Genomic DNA, 17,959 nt, shown 5'->3' with positions numbered 1-17,959 from the left:
CGATTTATTCGACTCTTTTCCTGTTGCCCATTTCTGATTCAATGAAATCTTCATGCGAATGATTAATCTGGGCTACAGCAAAGAAAATTGTTTCATGATTTGAAAAATACTAAGAATAAAACGCTGTGGTGAACACTGAATTATTGTTTTTTTTGGATGTTTTTTTGTACTGAAAAGGTCAAACTTTAACACAGTCCTGTTCGGCCAAAAAACATCCCACATCCCTCATACATGATCATTAGCTGGTCATTGGGGCTTCCTCACAAGAGTTGTTTTTTCAGGCAGAACAGGGAGATAAATCAGAGATACTTGAGCAGACATGTCGAGATCAGATAAAGAAACTTTAGCTTCTCAGATTGGTCTCGACAGGCCTGATACTTTTGCACTGACAGTGGCGACACAGGAACGCAGCAACTTGCTTATGAAAAGCCAAAAATCTCTGTTGCTTATTCAACTCATGTATAACTACAACAATCCCCATCCAGTTTTACTTAACACAGCTCATAAGATATAATATTGTTGATAATTATTTGTGTTTTAAAAAATTGATGGCTCTGTAGTAACATGAACTATGTGATTTGGAGTAAATGAGTCATAATTCATCAGCAAGGTCCTTTGGGAACAGGATAATCGAACAGCTGTCAGTCGCTGAGACTCTGCTCTACATACATGTAAATAGGAGGACCCCTGCTGGTTGCCGTGCATATTTGAGGATAATGCTCAACCAGATAAAAACTGCTTCTGTTTTATTATTTATTATTAACTGTTATCACACCTGCGGTTTGTTTTCTTGGCCGCACTTTTCCATTTTGTTGATCTGGGATCACTGCACCAATCACAAGTGGAGTGGGGCTTGATTTCAATAGCAACTCAATATATAATATAGTTTTGTAACCTGTTGTTTAGCGTGGACTCAGTTAACCTTAGGATTTAACATTACCTCACTCACAGTGAAAATCACACTAATTGTAGAAGTCAACAAAATCTCATCATAATCTCCTTAAAGCCCCTTTTAACCATTAAGGAAGAGATTCACCAGTTCACAAGCTTAGATGAAGATACATAGTAACACTTTAATAATACAGGCAGGTTAGTGCCATGTGAACACAGACAGTCAATGCAAGTGTGCATGAAGTGTGTATAAAAATGAAATAAAGGCAGCATTGTTCTATCACGAATGTGGTCACACATCAAATCTTTCAACACTTGAGACAAGAAACCTGTTCAGAACCTCATGTGTAACAACATAGTTACTTTTAGTAAAAGTTATAAAAAAATAAAAAAGAAAGCTAAAGTAAAATAATTCACAAAAATTAAAGTGTGTCTGAATACTTCTTTAACATTTTCTTTTGACTCAAAGGATTTTGACTTTTTAAGGCATTCATTAAACAAATGTAACATCTTATTTTGATGAATAAAACATTAGTCCAGACTGTGGAGGATCAACTGTAATTACCTTGGAAACCTGCGTATTTCATGATGTTTCACTTTTAACAAGGCACAGTTTTTAATGGACCACTAGATGTCCCTCGCTGCATGAGTGAATACTCATTCATATACATCAGTTACAGCATATTGATGTCAGATGTTATGGGAAACGCTTGTCTCACATTTTAGATTTTGAAGGTTACATTTTGGCACAAAAACAAAATGTAGCTGCAATATTCCCTGACTGTTTACATTTGAATGCAATAGCACGTCTTTGATATAATTATTATATAAATATTTGCAGAGAGGAATTAGCAGACTCCAGTTCCCACTGAAATTCCACATCAGGTCTTACTTCATACTGTGAGAGGGAAACCTGGCCAAACTTAACAATACTTGTCAAAGTGTCCAAAAGAAAAGCAAAAATGTCACAAATGTAAATAAAGCATGACATGTGAAACTTTGTTACAAGTATTGTTTAGAAATCAAAACAGAGTGTGCTGGAGAGAGAGGGAGGGATCAGAGAGAGACAGAAAGCAGGACAGAGGGTAGAGAGAGGAATGTGAGGAGCTGGTCTAGTGTGGATGGAGGGGAAACTCTTTCTTGTGCTCCGGGAGCGTCTTCTGCGTCACCGCATTGAATTACACCCACAGCTGGACAAAACATTTGAATTACTGAGCCCGAACTCCACTATTATACGCTATCTAAAACTGAAGCTTAATAATCCTTCACTATATGCTGTGAGAGCTTCAAAAATGAATATTGGCTGAGCACAGAAAAAGAAAGTGCACAACAATAGAAGCATGATTAGGACAAGTTGGAGATGAAAGCAAAGCATGATCGCACTTTTTCTTTTCAACTCTTTAACCTACTCCCCTGTGGAGGAATCGCTAAGCACCACATCTTGTACTGTGGTTCTATGAACCTAGCACTGTTCACTTTGATTTTCAGGAGGCAAGAAAAGACTTAGGAAAGCGGCGAATCCACAGGGCAAACTCGAGGGAAGAAAACCTGCTTTCACAAACAGTTTTAGCTCAAGTTCAGCCTGACATTGTTTGGAAGGAAACACACTAGTGATTGCCAAGGCGGGGGAGTCCCGCTAAATGTTATTCACAGTTGACGTGATGGCGGTGGTGAAAGGCTTAAATTTGGCACAAATAAGTGAGAAAAGTGCAGTAAGATACTGACCAGGGCGTTCCTCACAGCCAAAAGAGACTATTGTCTAACAACACTCATCAAAGAGGAGAGCATGCGAAAAGACACTTTCACCCACATCGTTACAGACATTTCATTAATGCATCTCAATCTGTTAAACTAGACTAAGGTTAACTGCTGCTATTTCTAACTACTTCTACACTGATAAAACACACTTGGGTGGGTAAATTACAGAATTTGATCTATTACAGTTACTAGTTACTTACATTAAATTAATAATCTGTAACAGGTCGCAAGAAATGGCCAAAGCTTAAGTCATGCATTCTGACTACATTCAAATTACTTGGCCAGATTTTAAGGATGATACTGATGGAAGAAAAACAGAAGAAAAAGAAACGACCACCAGACCAAGAACTGGAAATGTATTTAACGTTTATATACAGACTCGTCTTTTTCTGACACGTTTGATGACAACAGAACCAGAGCCAGTATGTATAAGGCCAGTCAGAGAATCTGTTTGATCTTACATGTGTCACAATTCTGTGAATTAAGTCATTTTGCTTTTATTCCAAAGAATACTAGAGAAGAAGAAAACGTTCATGGATTCAGCAAGAATACAATCAAAATTTCATATTATTGTAGATTTCAATGTTATAGAAGTTTATGAACTTGCCAGTAAACATTTTATGGAAGCGCTCCATTTTTGCATTCCTTATTTGTCTTTTTCTTGATGATTATCAGATCACTGAATCACACACAAAGCTCTTATATGCCTTTCCTTTGCATTCTGCAATATAATGAAGCATATATCATGTTAGCTACAATGCATGATGAGTCTTAATCATAACAAGCTGAGCATAAAGCTGTGCACCAATAAGAAGTATAAGACCACTCTTGGGACCATTTCTTAAAAGTTTTATACATACTGGCCCTGGTTTGTTGTTATTACAGGTATCATATCATGTTAGAGCTGTTGTTGAGTTGTTATCATCTGTAATCACAATACATTATTCCTTTGGTAATGTATGAGAATACAGTGAACTTGTGTTGCCAACATAGACACCACACCATAGACATATTGCACAACAAAACTTTAGAAACATTTCAAAATACTGACAAAGAATTCATGGCATCTTGTTTTTTCTCCTAATTTCCTTTCTCTTTTTTTTGACAATCAAACCATATGGAAACTCGTTGAGGAAGTGTTTAAAAATACTATTCAAATAAACACTCTTACTCAATCCTTCTCTGCTTTAACTTCCTCTGTGGCCTCCTCTTTCTTCTCACTGACATCAGCTTCACTTTTTTCCACATTCTCTCCCGGCTCAGCGTTGGACTTTGGTTTCTCTTCCTGCTTCTTGGGTTCAGGAAGAAGGATGACTTTCCCAATATTTTGGCGCTCGTGCATGCGCCTCATGGCATCAGTTACCTGAAGAAAGACAGGATGTGCACAAAAGTTAATTTTCCGCCTAAAATAAGAGCATATCTCTCACTGTAATGTCCAAAATCTGTTCAGAATTTTGCCACTAACTTTGTGAAAAAGCAAAAACAAGAGAATTTGTTTTAAAGGACAGGTCAAAGGTGTCTGACTGAACACAAAATTAACATATATTCACCATAAAAGGCAATATAGCATTTTAGCTCATGGTTGCTTATTTCGCTATGGTAGCTAACAGTATCCAGTGGTTGTTTGGCACGGGGATGCCTGATGGCTTTGGAAATGATGCTGATGAGAATGACTCAAAACAGTAAAGTTGTAGGTTGTAAAAACAATGAGCCAAAAGATGCTAAAATGATCAGTAAATTGAGCTGTTTTACATGAGACATAATCACTCGATCCATGTCTAACACTGATTAGAGCAGCTTTAAGAAAAGCTTTTAAAAAACCAACAAAAACAGGTTCCTTGAGTCATCAGTTAGTCAGGTTAAGCCAAGTTATTGTTGTAGTTTAGACGGATTTGTTTTGTTTAATGTAATATAGGTTTTAAAGATTTTAATTGTTAAATGTTATGTTTTTTTCTGTCCATATTTTTACCATCTTGAGACCACAGAAACCAGACCAGGAAAAATGTGTTTTCACTAAACATGTCATCCCTTTGATATGCTGTGTTTTTCTACATCTACAGTGTAAATAACCAAACCAAAACAGCAGCATATCCAGATTATATTTTCTTTTGCAGTGACTACATGAACACGCACTAAGGACTGATGAGTCATGGGGAGGAAGGATTAATGAAATAAAAACAATGGATATCTCTGCTCTGTATCTGTGCCATAAATCATCTGCACTTCCTATTATTTCCTGCCTCAGTTATTGTCTGTATCTTGCTCGCAGACGCACAGCCAGGATTGTCTTGCATCATACTCCGGCCTATCCTTGAAACCAGTCAGAGAAACTCAGACATCCCCGCTAGTAGTGGATCAGACATCCCCGCTAGTAGTGGATGCCACGGCAACAATTAAGATCGTCACCTAGCACCTAGTACCATCTCATCTACCACATCTACCACAGCACATCATTGATGGAAAAGAGGAAAACACCGGGAGGAGGGTTTTTTTCAGGTTGGGATGCAGGAGAAGCTTCAGTGGAGCTTCTGTTTTACTGCATCTCATGTCTGTGAATACTGTCCACAGTGATGGAGGAAGTATTCAGATCCTTTCCTTAAATAGTAATACCACACTGTAAAAATACCTCCATTGAAAATATCACTCTAGTAAAAGTATGTAAGTACAATCAGGAAAATGCACTTGAAGTATTAAAAGTAAAAGTACTCAATGCAGAAAAATGGTCTGTGCAACTGTTATATACATTATTATATATTTATATCATTAGCTGTATTACTCATGCATTAATGTCTAAGCAGCATTTTTATGTTGGAGTTGGTTGAGGTGGAGCTAATTTTTAACTCTTTTAGTTATCAAATTAGTTTAAGCTCTACTTGTGTTTACTGTTGAGTAGTTTAATTTATAGCAAAGCATGATATTCAATATATTCTTCATATGTTTTGCATGCAAATATTCTAACCTGTAGTAGCAACTACAGCTGTCAGATACATGTGGTGGAAAAAGCTGCAATATTTCCTTCAGAAATGTAGTGGAGTAAAAGATGGCTGTTTCCACTCTTTATGCTAAGCTAAGGTAACTGGCAGCTGGCTGCAGCTAAAGAGACACAGCAGATTAGTAGTGGTAGATACCCAAGCAGTGCTATCTGGCATGCCACCATAGTGGTAACTTTTAGCAGTAGAAGATTTACAGTGAACATGATCAAACTAACCTCCTCAAAGTGATAGCATGAGTCGATGCGGGGCTTGATCTTTCCCTGCCTGTAGAGCTCCAGCAGCTTGAACATACACCTGCTGATTAGCTCCTCGTCAGTGATGTAGCCCAGGTGGAAGCCACAGACAGCTTTGTTGGCCTGCATCAGTTTCAGGGTGTTAAGAGAGAGCTGGTTGTACCAGGTCTTTGCCATGGCCAACAGGTTCTTCTTCTGGCCCGTCACACAATTGGCCGCACCTGGAATTACGGAATAGAATAGGAAATCACACAGAGAAGAAATCTGTTTAGTGGTGCCTTTTTCTTGATATTGTTTTTGTCTTTTTGCAAACTTACCGGATATAATATTGGTGTACACTACCTTGGGGCACAGCTAGTATAAAAGAAACAACATGTGCCCTAACAAATGTCAAACTGTGACCTTGGAATTCCAATTAAACTTAACAAAAAGGAAATATAAAAACAAGTCTGCACTTTGTTTTCATTTTTTCCAGCTGCGAGAAGCTCATCCATATCCTTTCATTGTGAGACGATAGTGCCCATTAACACCACACCATCAAAACCTGGTTAGAATTAGTGTGTAGTATCCAAGTGGGACATTTAGACACTTAGTCTGAGGATCTCTGGTTACTGGTTAGAGCTGATTGTAGGACTCTGATTTTAAATATATGAAGGGAGACATGTGGGGAAAAGACAGGGACAGCATTACAATGACCCATATTTTATCATATTTGTACAAATTAAATAGCTTGTGTTGGAGGAAAAAATATATTTTGCTCCTTTCTTTAAATTTTTTTTTAATAATATCCCTTTGGGAGGCCTGAGAGTAAGAGATACTGTATCAGCTACTATGTCAAATCTCATACCTAATCATTATTGCATGTCCTTTCAGTTTTAAGATTATGGAAAACACCATTACTATGATTTAAATGGGATAAAATTCAAGTCATTCCAGCAAAAACAAACCAAAAGTACAAAAACATTAACGCACATTCTGTTTCTAAATGTCTTACCAAAGACTATAAGCGTTCCCAATGGTTTCAACAAACTAAAGCCTTTCTGGGTGTCTGAGCCACCGAGTGGGTCGAGGACGATGTCCACACCTGCAGGGAGACATAATAAAACAGGGAAAGGATGGGACTGGAGGGTGAAGGTGAAGAGCTTCTTATGTCTCTGTATCAATTTTCATATCGAAGACACAAAAGACTGGCGAGGAAAGAAAGGTGAGGCTTCGAGGTTTTTGTGCTTAAACACTAGAGTGTGCAGAACAAGAAGTTGACAGGAGTCTCTTTTTCTCACCCTTTGGGTTGATTTTGCGGATTTCCTCCACATAGTCTTTGGTGCGGTAGTCAATGGGGTGAGTTACCCCACCTTGAGCAATGGTTTCATGCTTGGAGGCTGACGCTGTGCCAAACACAGTCACATCCTGCACCGTCTGACACAGCTGGGTAGCAGCAATACCCACGCCACCTACAGATGTGCAGACAGTAGCACAAACAGACTTGAGAACAGTAGCAACAGTCGGGTTTTATTTTCACTTTCAGCATCAGACCTTCTGTGTGGTCCCTCTCAGTGATTTAATCATCAGACAATAAAATTACACTGGCTTTAAGTGCTGCGTTAGCACAGTGCTGATCTCATAGAAAGAATGACTGAGTACAGCTACTTCCTGCCTGACTCACACCTGATTTAATAAGCACCTAATAAATAAGAGAGTTGATTGAACATATCTTTCCACTATCTTCAACAAGGACTGTAAAGCAACACAGATTCCTTCATTGAGTGATCTGAAAAACTTCAATCCATTTTTCCTCTTCTCCTTTTAAAGATAACTGACATACAGAGAAGTATAGAGTATGTTTATATTATACACATACCATTATATATACACAAGACTTTTATATACAAGTGGAAACTGGATTTAAAGGGTTTAAAATGTCACCCATAGATGATAGATTAAACCTTAACAGCGGTGGGATTGGGGTAAATTTCATTTCTAATAACTCCAGGGGCGGTAGTGGAATTGAAGCGAAGCGATCTTAGGGTGGGTGACTTCTTGGAAGACTGAGGAACAAACACCTGAACTAGCAAACAGCACTTCCTGGTCTCTATGGCTTTGTAGCATTTTTTTCTTTATCTTTTTTCAAAAATGATGACCGCCTGGGAGTGCTGGATGAACACTAATCCTCCATGTCCTCTTCTTCACCCTGGCCTCGTGTGGCTGATTCATACAGGTCAGCTGACAACCACCCACTCAACACTGAAGCATGGACACAGAAGAGCACTAGAGCGTGATGGTGGATGTTGAGATGCTGACAAAAGTTGATCTGTATACTTGGACTACGAGTGGCTGTCATATCCTGAGCAGCATCTATTAACGCTTTAATCTTGACTTCGAGAGTGAAAGAAGAAGAAAAGACACAATCACTCCTGAGAAAATATACTTTTCTGTTTTAGCTCATGAAATCTCCATGGTTAAACAACTGAACTGTCTTTGGTGTAAGGAACATCTGAGCGTGTGTCTCAGGTTTAAACATTGTTAAAATAGCAGTAAGTCACAGGTAATGTTCAAACAGGACTTTATTCAGATTTTATCTAAAACTTAACATCAGTGGACATTTTGCTACAGCTTGGTGGCTAAAGTCGTAATAATTCTGATCCTGTTCTGATTACTTTAATGCTACTAACACCTTGTTTATTTAAACACCTGAACACACATAGGAAATGAGACATATTTGCTTGTTACGGTGCTGGAGCCCCGTTTTGAAATGTCAGCTGTTGCCAAAGCAACCGTGCCTGCACACTACATCCTCACCTGTGACCGATGGTCTCTCGGCTGATAATTTTTCAGCACAGAAATGTGGCTGCATTCAGAGGAGTGATTAGTGACCTGGAGCTTTGTTACTCTTCACATGTTGCCCGGGAGACTGGGGGAGATGTTTGTTGGGTTTATTACACTGAAACAATTAAATCACAGGGGAGGCTGTCTGCCCAACCTTGCAGCACGTTTGAGGAGATGAGTCATGTTTAAAATCACAACTTTGATTCATTTCTCCATGAAACTCCATGAAAAAAAAATTTGCTCATCACAATTTTCAAGAAAAGAAAATAAGAAAAAAAGAATATATCTTCACTTTGCTTGATTTTATGGCATTTTTTTGCCAGATAAATGACAAACAACTTATTTATTATTTATATTTTTATTACTGGATTTATCATAACTAATAAAACATAATAATATACATAATACATCTAATTATTATATTGTCAGTTTTAATTGACACTGATCATTTGAGAAAGCTATATGTACTGTATATACTGTATGCATCTTACCTGCGGCCATGTGTATAAGAATGCTCTTTCCTGGCCTCACGTTGGCCATCTCAAACAGCATCATGTAGGCGGTGATGTAGTTAACAGGAAGAGCGGCTCCTTCCTCAAAGCTCATCTGCTCAGGCATGGGGAAGGTGTGGTCGGCGGACACAACGACCACTTCCTGCCACATGCCACTGCGGCTCAATGTGATGACACGGTCTCCCACCTGAGGGAGGAGAGGGAGGAGGGAGAGAGTCACTGAGGGGATCACGGTGATGGTGATTATTTGCGGTCAGCAGAAATATTCATTTCCTGATGTTTGTCAAGATCTTCACATCAGCTTAACATTTAGAGGATTGGCTCACCAAGATTACTAAAAAAAACATTGTATGTGGCCATGCAAATATTTTTGGTTTAATTTGTCCAGTTTTTGACAGTTTTGTCTTCACTCCAATACAGTGGAGGTAAACAGAATTTTTTATATGTAGTTTTCACAATATTGAAAAAGTACATTTAATTAAGGCTAAGAGTTAACGGCCATGTTAGGGACTCTGTGAGGCTGAGACAGGAGCGCGCACGCTACGATAATCACAGTAACAATGATAATATGCTGATGCTAAGCAGGTATAATGTTTACCATGATCACCATCTTTGTTTAGCGTGTTAGTAAGGAAACATGGTAACAACTGAGGCTCAACAAGGGCGTCAAAAAGCCAAAAATGTTAACTTCATGGGGGGTGCTAGCTAAGTGCTATCATTGGGATTCATCCTCTGTGGGCCATGAATGTTTGTGCAGAATTTACAGACAGTCCAACCAACAGCTGAAGAGATACTTCAGTCTGGATCAAAGCGGTTTGCCTACTGACCAACCAGCACTGCCATCATTAGAGCAGTACTGCTAGAATGGCTAAAAATTAAACAAAAAGTGTCTTTCCAGGGTGAAAAAAAAAGTCCCTGTAGCTGTGAATAATCTGCAGATCTCACTGTGAACATTTGGCACAGGCGCTACTTCTTCAGTGGAAAGTAGAAAACGAAAATGTAAATCACATCCATTGCATTAGGGTGGAAGCAGAAATCTGAGAGACATATCTCAAAACCTGGAAAAATAAAACTAAAACTAGCTGCATGAACATTAGAGTTGGTGAGAAAACATGATTCCTATTCACTCCAGGTGAGCTGCCTCTTAAAGACTAAGAAGGGAAGAGTATTAGACAGACGTGTGAACATGTGAGAGAGAAGTAATTGCTTCTTCTGTGAGCTCAATTTCTTGTGTCACTTTGCTCTTGACTATTGGAGACAGTGAAGCCGTTTGTTTTTCCACCTACAGTTCATCTGGTGGAATCAAATGACAAATTGAGGTCAAGCAGTCAGGAAGCAGGAAGTCATCTGATGTATCTTTGATTTGAATGACACCAGGGCCAGTTATTACACTGCTGCTCTATGTCAATATCCACATTCATCCTTACAAAAGACTCATAGGTAAAAGTATAGAAAGTAGCACTGCAGCTAATCATCCCTCTTATGATTGATTATTCTGCTAAATATTTTCTCAGTTAATCATTTGTTCCTGCGTTGTGTGCAGCTTTCTCCCACAGAGATGTGCTCTCATTAAAGTATCACCGCCTTGGCCAAAAAAAGAAAAAAAGAAAAGTGAAGGGCACAGGAAAGAAGTCTAATCTGACTATGAATGCTGCACTGCTTCCTGTTAAAGCAGCTTCATGAGCACTGAGCCACACCCACTTCCTGCTGCACACAAACCTGTGGCAACAGACAGATTTATACATATATAAAAATATTAAAAACACGTACACATGCACAGGCAAAACTGACACATTTTGGGTGTGTGCTGCGGGGAGATAACTCTTAACACTTCCACTTTGGATGGTCTTTGTGTGTAAACTTGGATGACATGCTCGTTTTTGGGTTCATAACATTTCTCAACGTCTGGTGTTATGAAACACTTTCAAACCCCCTCTGGGTGATCTCAAAAACGCATGACAGTCAATTCTAAAACAGCTGAGCTCAGTTCCTGGAAATCTGACCTGAACTTAGCCGAAATAATGTTCGAAAGTAGGACAGTGAGGTTTGTGTGGAAGCCATTACAAAGTTTATACCAGCAAACTAAGTGTGACAGTACAGCTTTCCCCACTGCTTGTGTCAATGCATGACGATATAAACACGGTGTGAGACGTGTCACTTCTTGCTGACATCTTTATGAACATGTTTAACTATCACCGTCTAACTCGACAAACACTCCTCAATAGCAGACAAGGAAAAGCATCTCCAACCACGGCAAAATAAGTTGCTTTGTGTGTTTTACAATGCTCAAACACGCAGACGGGCCGTGCTGGAAGAAGTACTCAGATCTTTTGTATAAGTACGAGTACTAGTACCATAATGTAAAAGTACTGCATTCAGATTCCTACTTGAGTAAGCGTATGAAAGTATTAGTGTGACTAGTGGCGAGTGTAAGCATTGTTTTACTGTTGTAGCTGGTCAAACTGGAGCCACTTGTAACTACTTCAGGCCTGTGGTTCCCAAATTAAGGGTCAGGCCGATCCAAAGGGTCACGAGATCTGAGGGGTCATGAGATTATTAATGGAGCAGGAAGTTCTTCTCCACAAATATCTATTCTTTTGGTTTTTTTTGCTAATCTTTGCTGTTATCTATAAAATATTACATAATTTTACTCCTTTGGGAACAATTATTGAAATGTGTCTCATAGACAAATGAAAGTTGACCCCAACTACACACTGTTTGTTTGTTTTATGTGTATGAAGTCACAAGCCAAAAAAGTAAGTACTTAAAAGTAAGTAAAGTTTATCATATTCTGTTTTAGGTCAAATCTCCATCTGCAAAGTAGCCGAACTAAAGCCGCCATGTGAAAGGGAAACACTCATGTTACTCTCAAGTACATGTACCTCAATATAGTACTTGACTGGCGAGCACTGTACTGAACTAGACATAACAACTACAACTACACATAACAGAAAGTTGATTAAAGAGCTTATTTGCAGAACAGATGGTGTGTGTCTTTCAAAGCGACCAGTTGGAACAGTTTAACAAAGAAATCGCGGCTCTCATCTTCCAAATATCAATCAAGAAGCGTGAGGCATAATCACAGACCGTCCTCTGTGACGAGGTAATGCAGGATCTGGAATCTGAAAATGCAAACTGTAATGGGATCCTACATTAACACATCTGCTCTATCTGCTTCCCAAGTATCGTATGAAGCAGCCACACCCTTCTGGGCTAGTCTGGAGAAGCCTCTCTGCTCGGTCTGGCCTGTCAATCTCTGAAAACACCGTGGCTTCGACCTTCTCGTACTGTCTGCTGCTGTGTGTGACTGCAGTACGAGTCCCACCCGCAGCCCCACCCAGTTTCTTACTCTAACCTAAACCAACCACCTCCAATCCTTAACCCAAACACATTTGCCCCCCCCTAAACTTATCAATTTTTATACTCATACATTTTAAACACTCTGCTTCCTGCAGTGCTATATCTGGTGTTTTGTGGTGTCTCATGTTTTGCTGCTTCCTTCCAAAAAAAAAAAAAAAAAAAGGTGTAAGAACGCACCACTCCCCTTGTAGGATTCTTGTTCTCCGAAAATGGATAGATGGATGGAGGGAGGAATGAGAGGAGGGTGGGATAGGAGTGTAGCAAGAGCCAGAGGAGGAGGAGGGGGGAATTCCATAGTGACACTGAGGGTCAGGGAGAGGTTTTAGTCATACTTACAGATGGATGCATGTCTGCATGCACACAGCCGCAGTTTGAGCCTCATTTGTATTGACATTACATTGGATTCACGGAGCTGAGCATCTGATTTTCTGAAAAATATCAACCATGCAATGTTTGGAAGACCAGGAAGGTTGTTTTCCAAGACTTAGCACTGAACTGAAGATTTTTTCTACAAAATCATTAAAGACTCTTACAACAATTTGGATAAAAATATATTTCATTGGTTACAGCATAAAAAAATTAAATAATGTATCCCATTTTTCAACTTGCGCTCCCGTTTCCTATCCAGAAAGTACATATATCCTTATTTTTTGTAATGATGCAAAATATTTATGTGTTATTTGGGATGAAAATATAAATTATTGGACAGTAACATCAATATACACCAACATTAGTAATAAGAAATGTTAAAAATTCTAGTTCACATTGTGTAAACCGAGCAAAACCATGTCATTCCAGGCTTCCATCCTTGTTTGGATTAAAAAGGTTCAACGGTTTAAAATCATTTTTTATCAGGCAGATAAAAGAGATGATGGAATATTTTTTCGTCCAGATAAAATAGTCTTTTGAGGATTGTGCAAATACCTTCAGAACAGCAGAAAGTGTTGTAAAGTGATCTTCTGGGAATACATTTTTTCAGAAACCCAGATGCATAGCAGTGTGACTCGAGAGGCACAAACAGGGGGTAGGATGCACAATAATGAAATGTGCAAAGTTCACTGAATGCTTCATGTGTCTTGAAAACATTGGGGCGGACTGCAGGTCACAGTTTCCACTTATTTTGATCCTGCAAAATGTTTCTTTGCTCTGGAAGGATGGCAATATTCAGAAAAATATGAGAGGATCATCATCAGAGTTCTTCCTTGATGTATGCCCGGGAGTCATCTGTTGCTGAGATTTCCATACAAAGCAAATAATGCGCCTCTTATCAACCCAGTGACACAGCTGCAGAGTGCCTGTTAGTCATTCAGCTGTGGGTGTTTTCCCTCATCCATATGCATGAGTGTGCGCACACAGTAGCTACGTAAGCACCTCCAGTTAAAGATCAACAGAGATGGTGTAAAAAGATTTAACCAGCGCAGGAAAACACACCTGAACCTGCCAAAACTAGAGAGTTTTTGAAAAAAAGCTGTGACGTAAAATCATGAAGGTCGTTTGCAACGGGGTCACTTTGCTTTCATCCTCTATCTGTTCGTGTAAATATAAATGTCGTACACATAACCTGTGCATCCTTTGGCCTCAGGATCAGCTCTGCAGTGTCTCTGGAAAATGTGCTACAACTAGAGGACACAGGTAGGCTTCACACAGACCAATCTGTGCATGACTGGATTTAAATTACAGGTACTCACATCTCGCATCCCCAAGAGCAGAAATGGCATAAAAACAAACTCAAGGCTCTCAAATGTGGACATTTATTGGGTTTTATGTATTTTAAGGAAGCACAGAAACATACTATCTAAAAGTTTTGCACCTTTTCATCAGACTTAATAAATTAAAACTCCATAAAACCCGACCTTTGGAAAGCTCTTATCACGGCACAAGTAAATGTACTGTTGTGCCAGGGAGAAACACTTCAAGGACACATTGTAAATCAAACACTTCATAATGGCAGGATGTTACATTTTCCAGTGAGACAGCCTCTTTCCACGCAGTTTTTCAATTATGGAGACTACAGTACATTAATAGATAGGACAGATGGAGGGTATAAGAGTGGCTGCTTTTTTCAGTCTGCATATAAATCATATTGCATACAGATGTTTTAAAACCTAAAATAAAAAGGGCAAAAATGTCTTAACTGATTGTTAATGGCTCAGGAAGGAGTGTCCATAAAAAAAAAACCATGTCATTCAAATAATTTGGACATTGTTTTTGTGTCTACAAAGCATTTAACTGGGTCTTCCAAGAAGTCAGGGAACATATTAATATGCTTTTCACATCAAAGGCCAAGACTTTATAGGTTTTCTTGATTTCTCTACAACTTTCACAAAAGAAAGGGGGTGGGGACTAACGAGAGATAATCTGGTGTAGTGTTTGGAAAAGATTAGGAGCATGTTTTGGCCAGGAATGAGAACTAATTTGCCTCTGAGGATCAACAGGCTGCAGATTTCCTCACACTCTCAGTAACTTGTGAGTGAACTCAGCTGCTCAGTTTAAATACACTGCAAACTACATCCATAGCAAGCAGCTTCGCAGCGCATGTGGATGTTGATAATGGGTAATGTGGTATGTAGTGGGCGTGAGTGCATTCAGCAGGCCTTTACTCACTTTCCTGTCCTTCACATCCTCCCCGACTGCCTCGATGACACCGGAGCCCTCCATTCCCATCGTGACCGGCGGGGCTGGCAGCATGTCGTACAGCCCCTGTCTGCCCAGCAGCTCGGCGAAGTTGAGCCCGCACGCCTTGACGCGCACCAGGACCTCTCCTGCCTTCAGCTGCGGCTGGCTCTGCGTCTTCACCTGCAGCCTGACTTTGTCGTAGCCCCCGTACCCCGTGAGGACCAAAGCGCGGCAGGAGAGGGGCTTCTCCTCGGCTGCTGCAGGGCTGCTCCCGGGCTCCTGCGGAGCATCCGAAGCAGCCGGTGGAGGCTCATCCGGCTTCTTCTCCTGCTCCGGCTGTTGTTGCTGAGTTGGAGCTTCTTCACCAGACATGATAACCACTTGTGATGTGCGCTCTGTAGGTTTTCAGCCCAGATCAATAGTTCAGGCTGACTGGGCGTTCCTGGAAAAAAAGACTAGAGGAAAAATAAAAGAAGCCTGTTGAACGCAAATATATCCGTTTCATAAAATAAGATGCTCCTCACTGAAGACAGTCAGATCCTTTGCAAAATGAGATTATAACTGCGTGGTTTCCTGTATGCGCGCTGCACTCAACAAGTGCCCAGTGTCAAGACGGGCACAATAAAAACACCAGTTCCAGTTTTGATTTTCACAATAAAACACCTTGATTCTTCATTACTATTTCCCAGCCTAATCTTGAGTTCGTAACTTCGATTAAGAAATCCTAAAATCGAAATGACACTTCTCATTTAATTCCAGGGTGATACCCTATTGATATTTCAAAGATAAAGAAAAGAGGCAAAAAAATTTTAAAAAAGCATTGTGCTAGTGACAGACATACAGACAGATATGTAGAAACAATGTCAAATAAATAAGATTTTATTAATGAATCCATTAGCATTTTATCTATCAAAGTTAGTCCCAGCAAAGTTCTCCTGATGCTTTGGACGTTGTTGTGGACGGGATCCAGTTCTTCAGACTGATATTTTATAAAAGAAAAAAAAAAAGGTTTTATTTTGAATGTCAAACCAGGAACCTTCCGGTGCATTTCTAGCTGTTTTCAGCTGACTTGACGCAGCTCACAAAGTGACCAACCCGTTTTGTTGGCAAAAAGCTCAGAGATGTGAGCCAGAGGGCTGCGGAGAGCTTCAAACCCCGGACACTGGAGCGCTGGGAAGGCGAAATGGGATCATTTGAGGTCTCATGCAGCTCCCACCCACCTGCCTTTCGAGTTAAATAATATTAAGACCACAGTATCTGTTGCATGCAGATATGGATTAATTATTGGTCACTACTTGTCCTGCAATTAAAATGTCCCCCCACATAACCCCCATGTAGCTTTGAGACATTTTTAAGTTATTTGAAAGAGCCTAACCTTACTAACCTAACCTTAAGAGAAGAAAAACAAAAGTAGTGATATAGTCTATTACTTGAATAGCAAATGATGTATTTAAGACTTTAACAGTCTGTAAGCCTGGATGTGAAACACTTGGCACAGCTGCACAACTGATATTAAGACATATTCAGGGGAAACATTTGCAGTGAAGGCCATTTCCTTCACAATGGCAATTAGTTATCAGCCAACACACACACACACACACACACACACACACACACTCACACACACATGCACGCACACACACGCGCACACACTGTTGTGCCCTGCAACTGGAGCTGCTTTCTCATCTCGTCACAGTGGTAGAGTGCGTCAGACAGGAAGTGAACGGATGGTGAGAAAGAACAAGGTGATTTTCAAAAGGGAAGGGAATTTCTTTTTTGATATGAAGACATGTGGAAGATACATAAGTTGCTTTTTTACACGTCTTTCATTCATTCCAATCAAGCTGAGAGGAAGCTGCCAGGGGTGTGTCTACTATACAGACATGTACACTGGTAAACACATAACCACAACTCATACACACATACAGTGCACAAGCTCTTGTGTACACACAAATACACACAGCCCGTACAAACATGGTGTTAGGTGGGAAAACAAACAGTAACTAAGTCTGGTCTGAGGGGAAATGTGGTAAGTAGTCTCAGATGCCACACACACACACACACACACACACACACACACACACACACACACACACTTTTCCTGTCACACTCAGGATGTTTTTGAATGCACAATGTGACCACTTGTTGGTGAAAAGAAGTTGTTGTTTGAAAAGGTTCTAGGTTCTAGCCTTAATAACCAATTGGCATATTTTACTCTTGCACCATATTTCATACCTGTGAACTGATTGAAAGGGAAGTTCACCCAATAAAAAGGAAAAAAAAACCACCAGCAAAAGTAAAAATAAACAAAGTAAGAAGTTGTCTTCATATATTTTTAAAATCAGATGAGCAAGCCATCACTCACCCTTTCAATATTTGATTCCAAAAATGTAAACAGTTATTCTACAATGAAGCATATTTACTCAAGTATTTTACTACACTTCTATTCCTCATCATTTCAGGGGCAAATATTTTACAACAGACAAAAGCTGCCTTGACTTTTTATAATATGATGCATTACAACAGATGAAACTCAACAAAAGTATATTTAGTAGTTAAATTTGCCACAAAATGAAAGTTCTACTAAGGTGTACAATACAATGACAAAGTGTTAGATTATTCTGACATGAAAATGAGCCATACTGCATATTAGGTTTATTAGGTTTATATGTTTACTTTTGATAGTTTCGGCACATTTTGCTGATTATAAGCTTCTTCTATACTTTTACTTTTGTAAGATTTCGAAGGCAGGGTTTTTATTTAAAATGAAGTA

The 17,959-nt window shown here is 39.5% G+C and overlaps 1 protein-coding gene across 1 annotated transcript; it reads right to left on the bottom strand.

Annotated features, from left to right (window-relative positions):
- Positions 1 to 1,053: 1,053 nt before the first annotated feature.
- LOC130162467 (synaptic vesicle membrane protein VAT-1 homolog) lies at positions 1,054 to 15,798 on the bottom strand. Its single transcript, XM_056366209.1, has 6 exons — positions 15,175 to 15,798; positions 9,190 to 9,397; positions 7,156 to 7,326; positions 6,870 to 6,959; positions 5,858 to 6,096; positions 1,054 to 4,012 (listed from the first exon to the last, which is right to left on the bottom strand). The coding sequence occupies exons 1-6, from the start codon at positions 15,556 to 15,558 to the stop codon at positions 3,821 to 3,823; spliced, it is 1,284 nt and encodes a 427-aa protein (XP_056222184.1). The 5' UTR covers positions 15,559 to 15,798; the 3' UTR covers positions 1,054 to 3,820.
- Between the last annotated feature and the right edge of the window lie 2,161 nt (positions 15,799 to 17,959).

Source organism: Seriola aureovittata, chromosome 21, assembly GCF_021018895.1.
Source record: "Seriola aureovittata isolate HTS-2021-v1 ecotype China chromosome 21, ASM2101889v1, whole genome shotgun sequence".
NCBI lineage: Eukaryota > Metazoa > Chordata > Actinopteri > Carangiformes > Carangidae > Seriola > Seriola aureovittata.
This window is presented reverse-complemented; position numbering and strand designations above follow the sequence as displayed.

Bases quoted from the DNA above. Each gene is read 5' to 3' on its own strand.
- LOC130162467 (XM_056366209.1), bottom strand. From the start codon at position 15,558: ATGTCTGGTGAAGAAGCTCCAACTCAGCAACAACAGCCGGAGCAGGAG. The intron at 9,398-15,174 runs GTGAGTAAAGGC...CTCCTCCCTCAG, and splicing joins AGGATGTGAAGGACAGGAAA to GTGGGAGACCGTGTCATCAC. The intron at 4,013-5,857 runs GTTAGTTTGATC...GTCTTTCTTCAG, and splicing joins CATGCTATCACTTTGAGGAG to GTAACTGATGCCATGAGGCG.